We start from the raw sequence: 20,698 nt of genomic DNA, 5'->3' as shown, positions 1-20,698 counted from the left end.
CCGTAAACAGTGCTGCTATGAACATCAGGATGCATGTATCTTTTTGAATTAGAGTTTTCATCTTTTCCACATGTATGCCCAGGAGTGGGACTGCTGGGTCATATGGTAGTTCTATTTTTAGTTTTTTAAGGAACCTCCATACTGTTCTCCATAGTGGCTGCACCAATTTACATTCCCAACAGTAGTGTAGGAGGGTTCCCTTTTCTCCACACCCTCTCCAGCATTTATTATTTGTAGACTTTTTTTTTTTTTTGCAGTACGTGGGCCTCTCACTGTTGTGGCCTCTCCCGTTGCGGAGCACAGGCTCCGGACGTGCAGGCTCAGCAGCCATGGCTCATGGGCCCAGCCGCTCCACGGCATGTGGGATCCTCCCAGACCGGGGCACGAACCCGTGTCCCCTGCACCAGCAGGCGGACTCTCAATCACTGCGCCACCAGGGAAGCCCTATTTGTAGACTTTTTGATGATGGCCATTCTGACTGGTGTGAGGTGCTACCTCATTATAGTTTTGATTTGCATTTCTCTAATAATTAGCTATGTTGAGCATCTATCCTGTGCCTGTTGGCCATCTGCATGTCTTCTTCGGAGAAATGTCTATTTAGGTCTTCTGCCCAGGTAGGAGTATCTTTTGATCTAATGAGGAAGATTCTTGGCAGGCTCCTGAATGAGGGCTGGTCACCAGAAAGACCAAGCCATGATTAGAAGTTTGGAACTTTCCGTCCTACCCCCCCATTCTCTGGAGAGAGGGGAGAGGCTGGAAAATGAGTTAATAATCAATCATGCCTACGTAATGATGCCTCCATAAAAATCCTGAAAATATGGAATTCAGAGAGCATCCAGGTTGGTGAGCACATCCACATATTGGGAGGGTGATGCACCCCCAACTCCGCAGGGACAGAAGCTCCTGAGCTCGGGACACTTCCAGACCTCACCCTATGTCTCTCTTCATGCGGCTCTCTTCCCATGGAGCCCCTCACAGGGCAAAAGTCACATACCTTGCAACAGTTAACAGAGCCCTTCTCTGCAATTCTTAACCTGGGCTGTGCATGGCAATCACCTGAGAGCTCTAAACAACATGGGCACTGAGTTCCACCTCTGGAAACTCTTGCCCAATTGGTCTAGGGTAGAGCCTGGCATCAGGATTATTTTAAAACTCCCAGAGGAGTTGAATGTGTAGCCAAGTTTGAGAACTACCAACCCCCCACCCCGACTTGATCTGCTTCCTGTTGCCCCTGTGATCTCATCTCCAACTACTGCCTTCTAGTTTGCTCTGTTCCAGCCACAGGGACCTCCTTCCTTTTCTTCAAACATGCCAGGCACATGTTGACCTCAGGAACTTTGCACATGCTGGTCCCTCTGTCCAGAAAGTTTTTCCCCTGAGTATCCACATGGCTTACTTCCTCATCTCCTCTAGGTCTTTGCTCAAATGTCACCTTCTTAGTGAGGCCTTCTCTGACCATCTCATTAAAAATTCAACCCCTCCTCCTATTCCAGGCTGTTCCAATCTCCCTCTTCCACCTTACATTTCCCCACAGTACTTACTACTACATTTCCCCACAGTACTTGCTACATAGGTGACTTTGCTTTGTTTATTATCTGTCCTCACCTAACTAGAATAGAACACAAGCTCCCTGAGGGTAAGGATTCCTGTCTGTTTTGTTCACTGCTCTATCTCTGGGTCTAGACTATTCTGGCACATAGTAAGTGCTCAATAAATATCCTTTAAATGAACAAATACTCTTCTTTCCCCTTGTAGATCCTCAGCTGCTCTTTCATCTCTAGAGCCCAGCCAAGTTCTCCTGGGCCAAGAAAAACCACACCCAGCTAAATGGCATACATCAGGTGCTCAATAAATGTCTACGAAACTGAACTGAACTCTCCTTCCCAAAGAATATAGCCCCCAAGCCCAGCAGCAAGATCTTTCCTGAAAACTCCAGATATAAGCTCACTGTGGTTTGCAGCTTTTAAGAAAATTTTAAAAATAAGGGGAAAGTGGGGAAAAGAAGGTGTTGGTGGGGAGCTCACAAAAGTTAATGAGATTTTCTCAGCTACGGTACATGCCCACATTTTTAATAATTAGGAATTATTTTTAATAATTAGGAGTAATAAAAATTTTTAATAATTTTTAATAATTAGGAGTAATAAAAATTTTTAATAATTAGGAGTAATAAAAATTTTTAATAATTAGGAGTAATAATTAGGAGTAATAAATACACATTTTTAATAATTAGGAGTAATAAAAATTTTTAATTATTAGGAGTAATTTTTTAATAATTAGGAGTAATAAAAATTCTAACTGAACCTTAATAACATTTTTAATAATTAGGAGTAATAATCACTCCTAATTTTTAATAATTTTAATAATTAGGAGTAATAAAAATTTTTAATAATTAGGAGTAATAAAAATTCTAACATTTTTAATAATTTTTTAATAATTAGGAGTAATTTTTTAATAATTAGGAGTAATTTTTAATAATTAGAAGTAATAAAAATTCTAACTGAACCTTAAAGGAACATCTTCTGTAACGAAGAGAGAAGTCAAGACAGACTTCTCTGTTGGGTGTAATGACTTGTTAGCCTCAGAAGACGGATGTACTTTAAAAAACTAATTTACAGAAAAAAATAATTGTTCATAAAAATGCAATTGATTGGGCTAAAATGACTTATTAACAGGAATGCCAGATGATTCTCGTTCCCTTAAGGATTAAATTAGGTTATTAATCCTTCAAATTTCTAATGGAAGAAAGCCTTCCCCCTGCTTAGCAGATAGAGAAACTGAGGCTGGGGGAGTAGGGAGAGAGTGACTTGCCTGATGCAGGCCAAGTGGGCAGACCCTGGCTGAAGCCGGGAAGAGACCCAGGAGTCCAGACACCAAGTCCTAGCTCTGTCCCCAGCACTGTGGTGACCCCACTCCCCCACCTGCAGGTCAACAAGGGCCCGGCCACTGACTCTGCTCACCCACTGGGTCTGAGGTCAGGCAGGGGCCGGTCGAGGGGTAGGCGGTCACTGAGGTAGGCATTGTAGCCGTAGTACTGGAACTGCTTCAGGGCCACACGCCGGCCTTCGGGGCTGAGCTCCTGGCCCCAGTGTGCAAACAGAGAGGAGTCTGTGAAGGGCTCAGCCTCTGCCTCCTCAGGTTTGGCGGGGGCCTCTGGAGAAAGAAGGGATAAGGAGACAGCGGGTCAGAGCGCACCCCTGCATATGCCATGACAACCCCTTTCCCTTCCTCACCATTGCCTTGGGTAAAGCAATCTTAGCCCCAACTTTAGGGGTGGGGGAAGGGAGACTAGAATCTTCATGCTTCCGCAAACTCATTTATCCATCCATACATCCATTCACCCACCCAACAACCACTAGCGCAACGGATATAGAAATATACCCAACAGGGTCTGCTGGGAAGCCGATGGGCGTGATCCTGACGCCCCATGGCTTTAAGTTAGAACCTTCTCCTTTCCCAGTCTTCCTTCTCATCAGAGATGCCGGTCCCAGCCCGCAAATGGGACTTCTGCTTCTCTTTCCCCAGATCGTACCCCCATTCCCTGCCAGCTCTGAACCTGTCCCACATCCAGGTCCCCGAGCTGGGCATCTGCTCCCCTGCCCAGTTCTTGCCAGTCCACCTCTGTCTCCACTGTCTGGTCCTGCTGTGAGTTTCCTGGTCCCACCATACGACATTCACCTGGCTGCAAGGACCCTCGGCCAGACTGCCTCCTGCTGCCTCAGGCTCTGCCCACCAGGACAGGGAATCGTTGGCACAGGGGACAGCCATACCATCCCCAAACCTCCACGCACTCTGGGCACTGCTCATTGGACCCCTGGTAGACTTTGTGGGGGGCAGTGCTCACACCAGGTCAAGAAGAGCTCATCGTTTTCCTGGAAGCTTCCAAGAAAAATGGAAGAGGCATTATTACCTATAAGAGCAGAGGCTTGGATTCAAATAAATCCCTGCTCCACCATTCACTGGCTACATGACCACAAGCAAACACTCAACCTCTTGACGCCTTGATTTCCCCACCTGTAATGTGGGAATAATAATACCCACCCACCACCCCCAAGATCTGTGAGGATTACATACAATCATGTATATAAAACACTTGTCTCAGAATAAGTGCACAACAAATGGTAATCAGGGTTGCTATAGCAAGAGGAGCCTGGAGGGTCATTTAAGTCCTTCTTTTATGGCGATAATGGGTAGGTCTTGCCAGGACATAGGCCGACAGGTCAAGACTATGGAATTTGTTCCAGGGACGGGTAGTCAGGCCCACCATTCAAGGTCAGCAATCGGAAAAACTGGATAGAGATGCCAAGGTCACTGGACGGCGCCTTCCACGCTCATAAACATGATGTAAGAGACAGAGGCAGGAGCCTGGAATGAGACAGGGACCAGGAGGAAGCAGAAGGGGGGTTATAGGAACAGGAGAGGCAGGCTTGGCACACTTGCCAAAGTCCCCTCAGCTGTCTGTATGGAGCCAGTAGGTGCAGGCACACCTATGCCAGGTAACTTAAAGGTACAGGCCGAGACAGGCCAGGGGTTAGGGTTCCATGGTCTTCAAGGTTGGAGAGCTCAGAGCTGCAGACCACTTCCTCTTACCACCACTTCCTCCTGACGGACTCTTGGAAGAGCCAGTCTGGGAAGCAGAGGAGGCCTAGGAGTAAGAGGGGGACCCTTCCAGCACCTAGGAAGGGGTGCTTCAGGGGGAGGAAGCCCCCATCACTGGAGGTGCACAGAGGGTGTCATGGACGGAATGGAGCCGTTGTAGCTCCCTGCAAATTAGAGAGCCCAAGATTCTGAAAGCAGAGCGAGCACGCCGATGCCAGAGACCTCAGTCAGAGAGATGCCAAAACTTCTGTAAATGGAGCTGGGACGCGCAGGCGCTGGATGAAAATGCATATGCACCTCTCCTCTTCGGGGGCCATGTCCTTGGGACATACCCCAAACTGGAGATCCATGTAACTCCCGAGAGAACTATCACGGCTAGCACTTGCTGAGTGTTTACCATGAGTCAGGCTCTACTCTAAGCATTTTTCACATATCGACTCAACTCACCCTACCAGGTGGGAAGCGCTACTGTCTCCATTTTACAGATAATGAAGGTGAGGCACAGAGAGGATGGGAAACTCGCCCCGGTTCACTCAGAAGGAAGTGCAGTAGCTGAGGTGCAATCTCAGGATGTCTGTCCCCCGAGGCACGAGTCCTAACCACGAAGCCGCACTGCCTCTACAGAGCAAAGGGCTGGAGAGAGGTGAATTCCAAAGACAAACGTGACCTATCATCTCAGTTACCAATTTTCCTTAAAGATACAGAAGGAAACTCAGATATGTTAAACATATTAGGACGTAGTAAAGAGTAAAATGCAAACTACATGCGCATGTCTATGACAAAGCAAGAGCTTTTAGGACTGTGGTGCTACTCAAGCCTCCTTCCTAGAACTCAGGCTGCCTTTGGCCCCCCAACTAGCATGCTTGAAGGGTAACACGGGGCTCATCTGATCTTGAAGGTCCTTGTTATCTCTCAAAAGATGGATGACTCACTCATTTGGAATGGGGGGTAGTAATAATCTAAATCAGTGAATCAACTGAATCATATAATATTTAACAGAAATGGAGTTTTACTGCTCGCACATACCTATGGATATTACCAAGTAAAATGAGATCAGTTAATGAAAAAAATTATAATTCACAATTAGGCCAGTGTTTCATAAAAATGGATTATAAACATATTCAAGTCCTGGGTTCCACCACATGCTCCTGCCTTTTTACTCAGTATGGGTACAAATGACAACAAACTTGAAAGCAGTGGGTCCTGAATAATGAGTCAGGGGCATGACAATGGGAAGAGGTGTATTTGTTGAATTTCTGCCTGAGCGGAGCACGGTGCTAGCTGATGTCCTTACCCAAGGTTATCTCTGTCATGCTCACAGGTGTGGACTCCATGAGAACAGGACGACCTCTGTCTTGTTCCCTGCTGTATCTTTGGCTCCCAGCACAGTAAATGGCTCTTACAAGGGGCTCAGTGCATCATCTTAAAACAAATCAGTTAATAAGTACCCCATAGTGGTTAGTTATTAGACAAGAGGAAATCAAAGATGAAGATGTTAAATGACTAATCTGAGGTCACCCAGTTTGTCAAGGGCATTGAAGCTTTCCTCTGCATCAGGGGTGGGAAACTATGGTCTGAGGGCCAAATCTGGCCCACCATCTATTATGTAAATAAAGCTTTATTGGAACACATCACATTCACTTGCTTACCTGTTAGCTATAGCTGCTTTAGAGCTTACAAAGGCAGACTGGGTATGACAGAGACCATATGGCTTGCAAAGTGGAAAATATGTACTTTCTGGCCCTTTAAGAAAAAGTATACTGACCCCCTGCTCTACACCTTACATGTGACATCTCTTAGGTAAGGAGGCTTCGCCTCTGCTAATCCATTCATTTTGTTTCCTTACAAGCACTGGCTGTAGAGACAGAATCCATACTCCAGCTCGACCATTTGCCAGTTTAGTCTAGCTTATCTGCACTTTGGTTCCTCATCTGGAAAGTGGAATGGATACTAAAAGTACCTTCTTCATAGGCTATTGGAGTGTACTCAATGAGCTGGTCCATGTAAGGAGCTTAGCGCAGTGCCTGGCACATAATAAATGTTAGCTCGGTGGGCATCAGCGGCTAAGGACCCACACAGCCTCACAGCCCACCGGGGTGCTCTTCCACTGACACTTCTTGAGTTCAGATTACAAAGAGGAATGGCCTTGCCCTGAGGTCCCAGCTCTGGAAGATGCTGCTGCTGTGTAGCCCCCAGATGAAGGGTTTCCATGTCTACAAAGAGTGGCCTCCCCTTAACCAGTCCTAGACCCAACTCCCCTCACTCTCCACTAAGAAAGCAGATCTACAAGGAGGACCATGTCTGACGTAGTTGGAGCTGTAAAGAGGCCCCAGGCAAGAGCCTTGGCTGGGTCCTCTGCAGGGGGCCAGGGGAGTCTGGACACATCTGGTGAGGGGCCAGACCCACAGATGTCTCTCATCCAGGGATGAGACCCACCCCCCCCCCCCGCCCCCAGGAGCAGATGCAGGCTGTGGCCCCTGCTGGGGTTCAGTCCTACTCGGCCATGCCTGACCAACTGAGGGGGTGACCAGAGAGAGGTGTCTATGCAGGGGGCTGAGGGCACCCAAGGGAAGAGGTCATTCATGGCGCAGATGAGCAGGGCACAGTGAACTCAGTCCGGCGGCTGAGCCAGTGTCTGGAGGATCCTTAGAACAGCACAGGGGCTGTGGTCCCAGCCCATTCTTCACCCAGCCCTAGTGCTTGTCTGCGTCCTAGGGAGAAGAGGCTGAGAGGGAACAGTGAAGGGTCATTTCACCAGACAGCCACACACGGGGCTCAAGCGGCACCTGTGTAACGCCCAGGCAGGGGAGCTATTCCTCTGCCTTCACTGACTCACCACGAACAACCACGTGGTGTGAGCAGGAAGGGAGCCAGTGGGGCCTGAGGAAACCCATCAGCTGGAGAGACGCTGCCATGCTATGCCCCTCTCTGCTCGGGACTTCCCATGGCCAACTGTCTCTCTCAGCCTCTGGACAGGTGGCTCTACAGAGCAGAAACTGGAGAACAAGAACCAGAGCTGTCAGGGCCCCAGCAGGCCTGGGACGGCCTGTGGATGGGGAAGGAAGAACAACAGTGCAGACTGGAAGTCTGAAAGGCCCTGGATTGGCCATGTGATTTGGAAATAGTTTATGAACCTACAAGCACGTATGCCAAAGTGCCACCTACTAACCATCACCAAAGGTACTGTCCAAAGTGCCACTCAAAAATGAGGTCCACTGAGGAGGGGACTACAGACTAATCTTGGGTGTTTGCTGCAAAACCTTTGCCCCTGGAGCTGATCCCCTGGTACACTGTACCCCAATTCCATTGCACTGGCCCTGCCAGGTGGTGAGGCCAGGCCATCGCAGTGGCCCTGTGATATAGGTTCTATCATTCCCATCATAGATGAGAGGAAACTGCAGGTCAGAGATGTAAAAGAACTTGACGTTGAAACCATACTCCTGACGGCAGCCCCGCCTCCATGTCATGGGCGAGATACACTGTCTGGCTTGAGGACTGGAGAAACTTCAGGTCCCAGGAGGCTGCTCCATTGGCCTGCACTGGTTCACAGCAGTTGTTAAACCACTGAGATACCTTCACAGCGCTGGTAAACAGCTGCTTCCCAGAGTCCCTCCGGGTGGCCCTCTAACCCCAGCTGCTCTGGCCCTTTTCTTGGAATGATCCAGATCTTTCCACCAGCCAGCAACTGAAAGGTGTATGCCCGGCCCGCCCAGGAGCCCCGTTCATGCACATTGGTTAGCGTCTGTGTCTGGCTGGATAAGTACAATTTGACCATTACTTGCTCGAGCCCTTCCTCGGAGGCCCCTGTGAGAAAGAATTATGGTTTTCTAGAGGCCTTTCACTCAGCTCATCCGTTCCCCATGTGAGTGCCTGGGCGTCACTGTGCATGACCTGTTTTCCAGAAAGTTCTGCCAGTGATCACAGAGGGCATCCAGGAAATGCCACAATATGGTCTCAGAGATACGCCCACAGTGCTTGACATGCAGCCCACTAATGAGAGCAGAGAATTACCGATTCAGGTCCTGACAGCTTCCATGCTAATTCACGGAGACAGGAGGGAAGTGGGGCAGGAAAGGAGCTTGCGAAGCTTTGAGCAATTAACACACCCAAGGCCGCAGGGCTGAGCACCCAGCCCAGGCTCACCAGGCAGGCACGATGAGCACGTCTGGAGACCCAGCCAAGCCTGTGAGGCTCCCGAAGCCGCTGTGCTGAAAGCAGGAGGAGTACCTGCACGAGGGCAGCCGTTTCAGAGAGCAGCCCGCACGGGGGCTCGCCCAGCTGCTTTTGCTCCAGAGTCTGGGCAGTGCTGAGACTGCACGATGGAGTGGAAAGAAAACGGGTTTGGGAGTGAAACAGACATTGCGATGCTGCCCAGTCCCACCCACTTCTGACCACCTGTCCTCTCTAGGACCACGTTCCTGGAGATCCCCATCTTTTGAAGCTGGACCATTTCGTCAGCTCCTGTCATGCACTTCAGTGGAAACTCTGAGGTGCTGGTGGCCTTTCTGGAGGAGCTGCAGGAGAGGCTGTAGCCCAGATCTCTCCCAAAGCAAAAACCCAGCACCTGGCTCTGCCCTTGGACTTTAGGATGAATCCTAAAATAGCAACAGAAGGGGTTCCATTGCATGAGTGTTGCTGGAGGTCAAAGTGATTTGGGGCTGGACAGCAGGACTGGCCAAGCTCTACCGAGGGGACAGACAGAGCCACCTAGGACGTGGCTCACATGGCTGAGGACCCTAGCCCTCTGCCCACGCTGGACTGTGTGCTCATTGGAAGTGGCAGCTCTGCTTCTGGTCCCTGTGTATGGGCGCCTTTAGGACTGTTACCCCAGGAGAGCAGTGGAGCCCTCTTGTTTCTTATGGTTTTTCGCGGTTTCCTATATGCCCCTCTTTCAGGCAGAGCTAAGAAGGCTTTGAGGGTGGCTGGGGAGGGGGGCCTCACTCTGCCCTGCAGCCAGTGCTATTCTGGTTTCTGAAGCTTTGGTGTTTGGTGGTGAGATCCAGAGCCCAGGAGCAGGGAGGTGGTAGGAAGCAGGACAGCCAGGCCGGTGTCCCAGGTAACTGCCTGCCATGTGCACCGGGGCCTTAGGTCTAAGTTCATCCGGGGGACAGGCACAGACTGTCCTGTCTCCTGGTCCGCCTCCAGGAGTGTCCTGGGGACCTCCTCTCACCCCACAACTGGGTCTGCTCTTCATTGTTTCTGGACAAGCTCCACAGCCCAGCCCTGCAAGTCTCCATTTCCTTTACTGTGAGACAGGAACAGACTGCCAGGCTGCTGGGGAGAGCCACTGTGAGTCAGCTTTTGGAAGGATGAAGGCTAAGCATTAAATAATGGAGCCAGCAGTGCTGAATATCCCAGATAAGAATTCATAAAGGCTGTTGCCTTTCCTTCCATTCCTTTTATTTTTTTTAACAGCTTTATTGGGGTGCAATTTACATACCATAAAATTCGCCCTTTTCAAAAGTACAATTCAATGATTTTTAGAAAAGTTTTCTTCCGTTCTTGAGATGTCTTGTTGCATGCTTTATTTGGGGTTAAAAAGAAAAGGGCTAATTGAATATCCCGAAATGTACGTTTGTATCACCTGCCTGCTGGCTTCCCGCTGATGATAAGGGACCACTGTTCTCACTAAAGAGCCTGATGCCTGGGCCCCGCCAGCCCGAGAAGCCCAGGCAGCCGCGTCTGCAGAGCATCAAAGCCAGTTCATCGGAGCAGTGCTCATGAGGCAGGATTCACACCACCACACAGGGGGTGGTTCACCCCAGCACAACAGCGGCTGGTCTCTGCTTGCCGTCGGTCGGCCGTGCCACTTCCACGGCCCAGGATGTGTGTCCACCTCCCTTCTCTTCCATCAGACCCCGGTCCAAAGTGGGGCCCCTCGGCCTGTCCCAGCCAGAGTGAGGCACCGAGAGCCTGTGGGAAGCAGGTGGTCCTGAGAGGCAGGAGGGCTCAGTCGACCCTCACCTCCAACCCTGGGCAAAACCCCGTTTCCCAGTCTGTGAGAGAGACCCAGTGTTTGTGTTCCATTAGAGAGAAAAAGGAGGACTTGAGCACATCATCGTGATGCTTTTCTTATACCTCGAAAAGCAAGACATTACGCCTCCCCTTGTACTTGGGCTCCTAAGGGGAAATTTTCAGATGTTTTATGTGCTAATAGCCCTACTAGTAAAGAAGCGAAGTATTCTGTTGAGTTGAGGGTCTTCCCCCCTCTCCACTTCTAGGCGTGCATTAGGACATGAGCTGAAGGTCTTTTGCCAGCAGCCCCTACAATTAGGCTTTCTCTTCCCGAAAGAGAAAACTAAGAGAACTGCTAAGAGAAAGAAGTAGGATCTGGCAGGAAAGGGCTTGGAGATAATCGGAAGAAACGAGCTCTGACAGACAGCCTCAGGTCCCACGCCATTCAAATCGTCTGCAAAACAACTTCATTCATCTTGGCAAAGACAAATCCGGAAGACCTTCCTCTGGCACCTGAAGAGCACCGCGGGGAAAGAAAAGCAGCTTCCTCAGAATGCCTCCCTACCAGGCGGGGTCAGGCCTGCACAGCGAAGGGCAGCCTCCTGCAGGTGGTCTAAAGTCAGCTCTGCCCTTGACCAGCTGTGTGACCTTTGTCAACCTCTCTGAACCTCAGCTGGCTCATCTATTTGATGGGGATAATAATACTTCTCACTCACCGCAAAGATTAGGTGAGTTGGTGGCATCAGTAAAGTGCTTAGCAAACTGTCAGGCTCCTGGTAAGTGGAGCAGTTCCCTGTTGCTGCCGTAACAAACGACTACAAATTTAGTGACTGAAAACACAAGTTTATTATCTTGCAGTTCTGGAGGTCAAGGGTCTGACAGGGTCTCTCTGAGATAAAATCAAGGTATTGGCAGGTCTGTGCTCCTTTCTGGATGTTCTAGAGGAGAACTCTTGAATCCTCCTTTCCGGCTTCTAGAGGACACCTGCTTTCCTTGGCCCATGACCCTCTTACTTCACGGTCAGTGCCAACAACAGTGGGTTAAGTCCTTCTCATGTGGCATCCGTCTGACCTCTTCTGATCTCCTCTGCCACTTTTAAGGACCCCATGATGACAACGGGCCCACCTGGATAATCCTGAACGCTCTCCCTGTTTTAAGGTCAACAGATTAACACCCATAATTCCATCTGCAACGTTACCTCCCCATTGCTATGTCAGGAAACGTATTCACAGGTTCCAGAGATTAGTATGTACAGATCTTTGTGAGGGGCACATTATTCTGCCTACCCCAGTAAGCGTTCCATCATTGTGGGGTTTGCTATTTATAAGGGCGCGATTCTAATGCTCTGCTCTCAGGGTTGGAATCCTAAGAGGCAAAGGAAAAACAGCTCACATTTGTCGAGAGCTGACCATTCACCATCTCTCAGCACAGTGGCTCTCTCCTCCCTGACACTGCGCTGGGACTGCACGAGGGGATACACCCAGGCAATCAGGGCAGGGCTGCCAGCCAGGTTCTACAAAGGAGCAGGTGCACACGAGGACAGCAGGTGGCCGTGAGCTGTGGAGGGGTCTCGTCCATGATCTTGAAGCCACCTTGGCCCTGCGTCCCTCATACACCAGCTACTGAACAACGCACGAGAGCCTGGATGGAGTGAGGCAGGTACTGCAGCAATCACCCTCCTGCCTCTCTGCTTCTTTCCCAGCAGCTCGGACTGAACTGTCCCCTTCTCACCGCTGGCCCTGCCTCTGCTGCTGTGCTTTGAATTGGTGTTGGCAGTTGGTTGCCCAAACTCTGGCTTTCCAAACTCCCTAAAGCTGCAGTTCTATTGTCTTGGGGGGGTGTTTCTCATCTGAGAATCTGAAAAATTACCCACTGGCACATACATAAAACAATCTGCATTCAATTTCATGGGAGTCATGAGAAGCAGTATGATATACCACAGAGATGGGCAAACCTTTTCTGTAAAGGACCAGCAGTGAATATTTTAGGTTTGCAGGTCTCAGGGTCTTGGTTACAACTACTCAACTCTGCCATATCTCTGGAAAGCAGCCATAGATGATGTGTAAATGAGTGGGGGTGGCTTTGTTCCAAGAAGAGTATTTCTACAGCAGGCAGCAGGTCAGATTTGGCCCCTGGGCTGCAGTTTTCTGAACTCTGGTGTAGGGGTAGCACACGCTGTGGCTCCTGGCTACTGCATCTACTAGACGGCCAGGTCATAACTGCTCTGTGCCTCAGTTTCCTCACTAGTACATAGGAAAACAATACCTGCCTTGTTGGGTAGTAGAGAGGAATGGAGGAGTGAACCTGTGTCCACTCAGAACAGTGCCGGGCACCTTGTAAGCTGGGTGAAAGTGTTAGCTAGGATCTGCCTGCTGGTCAACAGCACCTCCCTCCAGGACACTGGCTGTGAATCAGCTCTCTGCCTCGTTCCATGACAGCCCACTCTGATTGCCCAGGTACTAGCCTCAACGTTGTACTAGACACAACGCTAGCCCACCTAATCCAGCCCCAGCCTGAAAGGACAAAGGTAGTTACGATCCTGGATGTTCAAGTCACTGTGAACAGGACCCTGGGCGTGGCTGGGACAGAGGACAGAGGAGTCAGGCACCCTGGCAGGGGCTGGCAAGGATGAGAAAAGGCTAGGACTCAGGAAGGGCGGCAGGTCCTAGCAAGAAACTGGAGAAGGAGTCAGGGGTCTAGGGAGAAGCACAGTCATTCCATTCTGGGCTGACATGGCAGGCAAGGAACAGGCATTCGTCCGACTCTGTGAGCTCACTCCAGATATTCTGTGATGGCCTCTCGCAGCCAGACACATCTCACACCTGCTCCCTTGCCAGCCTGGGACTACTGTGCCCTCTCCCCCCTGCACAGGGTGGGTTCTGGGCCTGGGTGTGGCTAAGCTCACAGCTGAGACAGCTGGGCAGGTAGGGACAGCCAGAGCTCAGCGTGTGCACACACACACTCATGGAAACGGAAATGGACTTGATTAGAAATTATGCAGAATGAAAGCTGCTAGTAAAGGTCCAAGTTTTTATGCTCTGAGCCAACCACATAAAGAACATGTGAAAAAGTCATTTTAGGGAGTGACGAATGTACGTACCTCCGGAACCGGGATTTATAGGTGCCATTATGTGCTACTTTAAAGCAACCCTTTAAACCTAGATTTCTGCCTAGGAGATATAATGAACTCTGAAGCACATACCATCTTTTTTTTTTTTTCCTGAGAGCTGTCAGCCTGGAGCTGAGCACCCGGACTTCTAAATATACACTTCACCATTCACACATAAAACACTGTTTCCACACATCAATTTCTTGGAACGAACTAGCTGGTGACCCTGTTGATGTTAAAGTGGCATGCTCCTCCGGGCACAGATGCACAGATGGGAACAGCTGGGCTCGACAGTGAGAAAGAAATGTAGTCCTTTGCAGCACGGCAGCCGGCAACCCAGACCAACTTCAGACGCCTGCAACAGCTGCAGCTCTTAGGTGCCGGGACAGGCTACAGGAGAGTCCTTGCTTTGGGAAATCTACAGCCTGAGGTCAGCTGGGAAGAGTGTGTCCCTTCCTCTGTAATTTTACTCTACCCTTTTCCCTCCAGTCTCAGCCTCTCCAGGGAAGCCTGCCGGTTTCCAGTGTCTTTCTTCTGGTCTTAAAGGGACAGCCACGTGCTGTCTTGCAGTGGCTCCCAAACGTTAACAGGCATCAGACTTACCCAGAGGGCTTGTTCAATCAAGGATCATGCTGGGCCCCCCTCCCAGAGTTTCTGATTCAGCAGGAGGTCTAGGGTGAGGCCTGAGAATGTGCATTTCTAACAAATTCCCAGGGGATGCTGAGGCTACTGGAGGGGCCTCACTGAGAAGCAGGCTGTAGAGGTGACTGGAACCACAGGCCTCCTTCTAGCCCTGGCTCTGCAGCTCATTCACTCTGTGAACGGGCAAGTCGCTTCCTCTCTTCAGGCCTCAGTTTTCTTCTGGGTAAACATAAGAGGGTGGGATGAAATGCTCTATAACAGCGGTCCCCAACCTTTTCGGCACCAGGGACCAGTGTCGTGGAAGACAATTTTTCCACGGACAGTGGAGGGGGTGGGGAGGTGTTGGTTCAGGAGGTAACATGAGCGATGGGGAGCGATGGGGGGCAGCAAATGAAGCTTCACTCGCTGGACCACCCGCCACTCCCCTCCTGCTGTACGGCCCGGTTCCTAACACGCAGCGGACCGCTACCGGTCCGCAGCCCAGGGGTTGGGGACCCCTGCTCTATAAGACCCTTTCATGTTCTCAAATGTGATTCTAAGGCGGTTCAGCTCATACAGGAACTGGTGGTTTCCACTTAGGAACAGAATGTTCAATGGTACCCTTCAGCCTCTAGTTCAAATTTTTTATTTTTTAAATAAACAAACCAAGGTCCAGAGAGGTTAAATGACTCGCCCGAGGTCACACAGCTCGGTAGCTGCTGATTCTTGGACCAGAAAAGTAGACCAAGCCCCTGAATGCCCTCATTCCCTGCTCAGTGCGTTCTCCACCACCCATGAGGATTTCTGCAAAGCAGCTCTGGGGACAGACAACCTGCTTGATCGCCGAGTCTTTCCAGTACCTCTGAGGAAGCCAAACCCCAGAGCCCGAGCCTTGGACAAACCAGCAAATCCTCCCTCAGACACACCTCACCAAAACTGGTGCCCGGGTCTAGATCGGCAGAGGCACCTGCAACCTATATGTCAGGCTGGCAGGGAGGTGAGAGGTGCTCTGCAGGTGTGGAGGGAGAGGATATTAATCCCCAGATCCCAGGACTATTAACCAGGCTCCCAGAGGAGAGCAGAGTTCCTGTTTTGCTCAGTTATCACCAGCTGTATGCTCACACACACATAGTCACAGCAGCCCACAAAGGCTCGTCCGGAAAGCAGATTCCTCTAGTCCCAAGAGGCTGCTCACCGCATGGAGGCAGACCATTAAACAGGTGTCATTTCAAAGATGAGAGAAGAACACTTGTAAAAACGCCACTCTGGTTCAACAGCCACATCTGAATCTTTAAGTGCAGTTTACAGTGGAGAAGGGAGTAGTCGCAGCCAGGGCCTGGGGGGGTCAGCTCACAGGCTCCCAGGTACCTGGGCTGTGGGCACCCCAGGGCCAAGCACCACCACTCCCAGGAGCTGTTGGCTCCCTGGACATCTTTTCATTGCTGTCCTCGGTCGTAAATCTCCCAGCCCAGGCAGCCACGGCTGTATTTCAGTGAGGGAAAGTGGATTTGTCCTTCGAGAAAAGTTAACAAACAGGCCCTCCCAACCCCAGGCTCCTGCAGGACCAGGAAAGGCTTTGAATCCACGTCAAAGAAGCCATCAAAGGAAACAGGCCATTTCAAACAAAATCCATTTCTCGAGCATGACGGTAAAAATATTTATCACATGAAAGATGTGAAAACCCTTATGATGTCTTAACGCTCCGTATTATGGATGCAGCATGTGTCCAGCGGAATGTGTGCAAAAAAACCGTCATGCCTGTGACTTGGAAAGAGGGAAAAATTAGTCCTTTCCATGTGGCAAATTCTTAATTTACCAACTCAGTCGTGCTGCATGGTCACCTGAGGCAAAGGAAGGAGGTGGGCCCGGCATTCAGCCAGACAAAATAAGCAAGGGCTTCAGACAAAAAAGTCTACATGTCCGGGACACGGTGAATAGGGGGTCCCACACTTATCTATCTCTGTCAGCCAGGGCCCTTGAAAAGCATCCACCCTCACGCCTCATGTACAAGGTCAGACAAGGCCACTTCAGTGTGTCTCAGGATTACCCACAGGGTCTGAACTTTCTTCAGGCACCTCCATAATCATGAGCATTTGCTGTTCAAATGGATTTTCAAAGTGCATGATAAAGCCTGTTTCTACTCCAGGAAAGGATGACGAGGGGGCAAGACAGACTTCCTGGGAGGCCCGAGTTTCTCAGGCTCAGATCTGAGGATGAAAGCTCTGCTCAGAGACCTTAGGGCACTGAGGTTCTACCTCCATGCCATACCTCAAGGTTGGTGGGTGACCAGAGAGGGCACTGGGATGCACAGCCTCTCATGGATCCACGAGCATGTCCTTCTCTTCGGGAAGGAGATGCACCCAGTTCTAATGCCCTTTCCTCCGGATGGGTGGCTTAGAAGGAAGCTCCCTTGTGGGCCCTGGCACACTGAAAAAGACACATGGGCTTGCCCTACCTTTCTGGGTACCCACAGAGAGGTGGAAATTAAACCCTATGCATTTGGAGTTATAAATCAAAGTTAATTCACGTACTCAACAAATTGCATCAAGATGCAGCTGTGCAGAGGTAGCCTAGTCTGGAAGTGAAGTATCAGACCTCTAAGACACACTGCTGGAGTCTGGAACTTGGCTTCACTCCTCGCTAGCTGTGTGACACGGCACAAGTCACTTAACCTCTCTGTGCCTCAGTTTTCTAACGTGGAAAAATGGGGATAATCATAATACTTCTTCCTTGTGGGGACTGAATACATTAATGTGGGGCTCTCACATTCTATGTGCTATATAATCACTGGTAATTGTTGCTGTAGCTATGGGCAGGTACTATGCTGGCTGCTGGGATAGAATTATGAGCAAACAGTGCGGAATTTATGAAGTGGTTACTCATTGCTTTCTCATCTTCCTCACCAGAGTCAGGTTCGCAGAGTCACTTAGAACACAAGCCTCCTCCATCCTCCCTAACAGGACGAGAGGACACAGAGCCCGCTGGTACCCTGGGGTGGGGTGCCTTGGGATGCCTGAGGAAGGCCGGCCTTGGCCTTCTGCTCCTCACCCCATTCCTGCTAAGGTCAGGAGAGGAAGGGAAGTCGGGGAAGCCACACGGGAGTGGGGGAGACCAGTGCCACGGTGTGAGGGCCTCTGTATCAAGACGGATCTGCCTGGCTGGGGAGTTGGGTGGGAGGTGGTGACGTTTCCTCCTGGGTCAGTCACACTGTGCAGACCTGGGCTAGGACACGGGGATTCCAACCCTATGGGGCTGCCTGCAGGAAACCCCAAGGATTCCTCATAGCATGGGTGCTGCTCTCTCCAGGTCGCCCTCTGCTCATGACCCAGTGGGATGGCAACTTCGCCGTAAAAACCAAGGCAGTCTGGAGGGTGAGGCTGACAGGTAGAGCTTGGGCAGGGTCCTGAGGGTGGCCTCTATGAACCAGAGACAACTGGAGGTGACAAGCTCCTCCATTGTTGGGGATCATGAAGGGAAGGTCCCCAGACCCCTCACACACCCACACCACTCGCCTTTTACAAGACACACCACAGTTAGCATCCTAGACCACGGACTTGGGCAAAGTCAGCCCCATGTGAACCTCCTCTCCTCCTGCCAGGCCCCAGGAGGAGGAATGGAATTGATGGACAGCGCGTGGGCTGTCTTGTGGGGAGGGGCTCACCCTGCCCAGATGTCCTGCCCCCTGAGCCCTTGTCTCCCTGCATACCTCACCAGCACACTGCCGAGCACGGCGGGTCAGAAAGTTCCCAGATGCAGACATGAGGCAAAGTCAGAGCCCAAAGGACCCGCAGGAACCATTCATCCAGACCAGTGCTCTGGGCCTTTTTTTGATTATAACCTACAGTAAGAACTACACTTACGTCTAGTACACGCATGCAAACATACATAAGGGAAACCACAACTTACAAAACAGTCTCTAGCCTTACCATATGTGACTAACTCTGGAATATTCTATTTTATGCTACAATATTTTGTTAAGAACGAATGCTGGTTGTGACCTAGGAAACTGATTCTATGACCTACTACTGGGTTGTGACCAGCACTTTGCAAAACAATGATCCAGAGCAATGGATTGCTACCTTTTATAAATCAACGCCTCCTTTTCATAAATGTTAAAAGTCCCTACCCTCCTTTCATATTCTTTGAAATTTGAAAATAAATTAACTATCACAACTGAAAACAAATAAAAATAATGGCATTTTGGAATCCGCTTCTTCAAAGTATGCACGCCACCTAACCCTACTTTCCAAAGACTTTGATATGGACGACCCCATAGGAGAGAAGATGCCCCCCCCCAGTTGAAAATAACCTAGTTAAGAGTGGTTTTCAAGAGCGTCTGTGGAGCCCCCTTGGGGAAAATGGACCCTGTGCTGGGGGAAGGGTAGGGCTGAGGTCCCTCTTTCTCCCTCTACCATAGCTGCTTTGACTGAGTCTGTTTATATGTTAGGGTTTTGTATAGGAAACCCTTTAAAGAAAGGGTCATTGGCTAAAGAAAATGGTTTGAACCCCAGAGGCTAGTGAGTTCCTCTGTCTCATTTCCCTGGGGAGAGAAAGAGGCCAAGTCATTCATTCCATCAGAAAGATTCAGGGACTTGCTGAAGATGACACAGAGAGGCAAGGTTAGGGCAGAAGTGAGAGGGAGACAGGACAGAAGGTGAGACCTGGTCTATGGCCACACCACCCTGAACGTGCTCCAGCTCATCTAATCTTGGAAGTGGGACCTGGGCAGGGTATTCTTAGGTCTTCAAACAGTTTCAAAAAGACCCAACGATAAGGACATGCACAATGAAGGGACCCAATTCCTTGGCTTTGAGTTCGATTTCTAGAAGACTCAGCATGGAAAAATACTAAGTCAGAAGCCCTGCTTAACAGCTACGTGTGGCTTTGATAAATAAACATGGGAAAATGAATTGATCATCTCTGAACAGGGGCAGTGTGTCTGGAGGAGAGCATCTTCTTAACCTAGGGTCCAGGAGGAGGGAACCTCTTGAGGAAGAGAAGATAGAAGAGGGGGTGTGCATGTGCTCAGAGAGGGAGGACGGCGGGGGGAGGTGAAGAGGGTTCTGCTGGCTTTTCCACTAACACACAGAAGCCGACGCCAAGCGTCAAGCTCATGGCTCTGCGGCATCCACTACATCGGCTGCTGCTGCCCCAGGCTAAGTCATCCACCATTTGATAATCAGAACACCCCCAGGACTGGCTGGTTCCAGCTGCAGCTGTTACCCTCTGCTCCTTCAGAGGGGCTTTTCTGACCCAGAGCCAGGAGAGGCAACGTGATAGAGGCTCTTCTCTGGACTCCAGCAAAATCCTCTGAACACAGCAGATGCTGCCATGCCTATTTGATGGCCGTCCAGAGGCATCAAAGGGAGCTACTCGGTGTTCTGGAGTGAGCCCAGGTCCAGGCCATATATGTCTCTTGAGGGTTGGAATCAGCCCAGAAGACACACACACACACACACACTCATGCACCCACAGAGCACAGACAGGCACCGTCCCTGAGGCTGTGGCTTACCCGAGTTCCCAACCCTGACTGCACATCAGTGCTAACTGGGGAGCAAAACAACAACAAAACTACAAATGCCCAGGCCTACACCAGACTGACCGATTCAAAATCTCTGCAGGTAGGGTCCAGGCATCTTTTTTGTTTCTTTCTTTCTTTTTTTTTTTTTTTGCGGTATGCGGGCCTCTCACTGCTGTGGCCTCTCCGGTTGCGGAGCACAGGCTCTGGACGCGCAGGCTCAGGGGCCATGGCTCACGGGCCCAGCCGCGCCGCGGCATGTGGGATCCTCCCGGACCGGGGCACGAACCCGTGTCCCCTGCATAGGCAGGCGGACTCTCAACCACTGCCCCACCAGGGAAGCCCTGTTTCGTTTTTTAACCTCTCCAGGTGATTCCAATACACAGCCAAGATTTAGAACCACTGGGTTGGGGAACAGTTTCCAAACTGCAGTGTGTACACAGAAGTCCACTTGGAAAGTCTGGGGACAATACAGGTTCACCCCAAGATGGGCCATCCCCCAAGATTCTGGAGCAGAAGGTCTACAGTCCTAAGAAATGAGCTCCTCCCTATCAACAGAACTTCATGTCAATTCAAACCATCGCACATCTCACATAACAAAGCAACCCTTAGTGTTTTATCCCCTGAACAAGTACTGTAATCCTTTTATATACCGTAAGTGTTTTATCGGACAAACACAATGCCTTCTCTCAGATGTAGCAATATGGTGTCATTACCCTCTTTCAAACAGCCTTTTGGAAATTTAATAACTGATGATGCCAAGGTCTATTTTCCTCATCTGAGCATCATGATGTCTCATTTTCCCGACCTGAGCATCAGAAGATTCCCCCTCCCCAGGGCAAATTGTGCAAGGCACTTGGATATACTCAGGTATAGAAAAGAAAGCCACTCAAGGCCCG

The 20,698-nt window shown here is 50.3% G+C and overlaps 1 protein-coding gene across 2 annotated transcripts in view; it reads right to left on the bottom strand.

Annotated features, from left to right (window-relative positions):
- The window catches only part of GALNT18 (polypeptide N-acetylgalactosaminyltransferase 18), a 355,688-nt gene that overhangs the window by 188,399 nt on the left and 146,591 nt on the right, over window positions 1–20,698 (bottom strand). For both annotated transcript variants that reach the window (XM_030831400.2, XM_030831402.2), the window contains exon 2: window positions 2,958–3,150. In XM_030831400.2, coding sequence (XP_030687260.1) covers window positions 2,958–3,150 — 193 coding nt within the window. The remainder of the gene's footprint in view (window positions 1–2,957; window positions 3,151–20,698) is intronic.

The sequence above is a fragment of the Globicephala melas genome, chromosome 8 (assembly GCF_963455315.2).
Source record: "Globicephala melas chromosome 8, mGloMel1.2, whole genome shotgun sequence".
Taxonomy (NCBI): domain Eukaryota; kingdom Metazoa; phylum Chordata; class Mammalia; order Artiodactyla; family Delphinidae; genus Globicephala; species Globicephala melas.
This window is presented reverse-complemented; position numbering and strand designations above follow the sequence as displayed.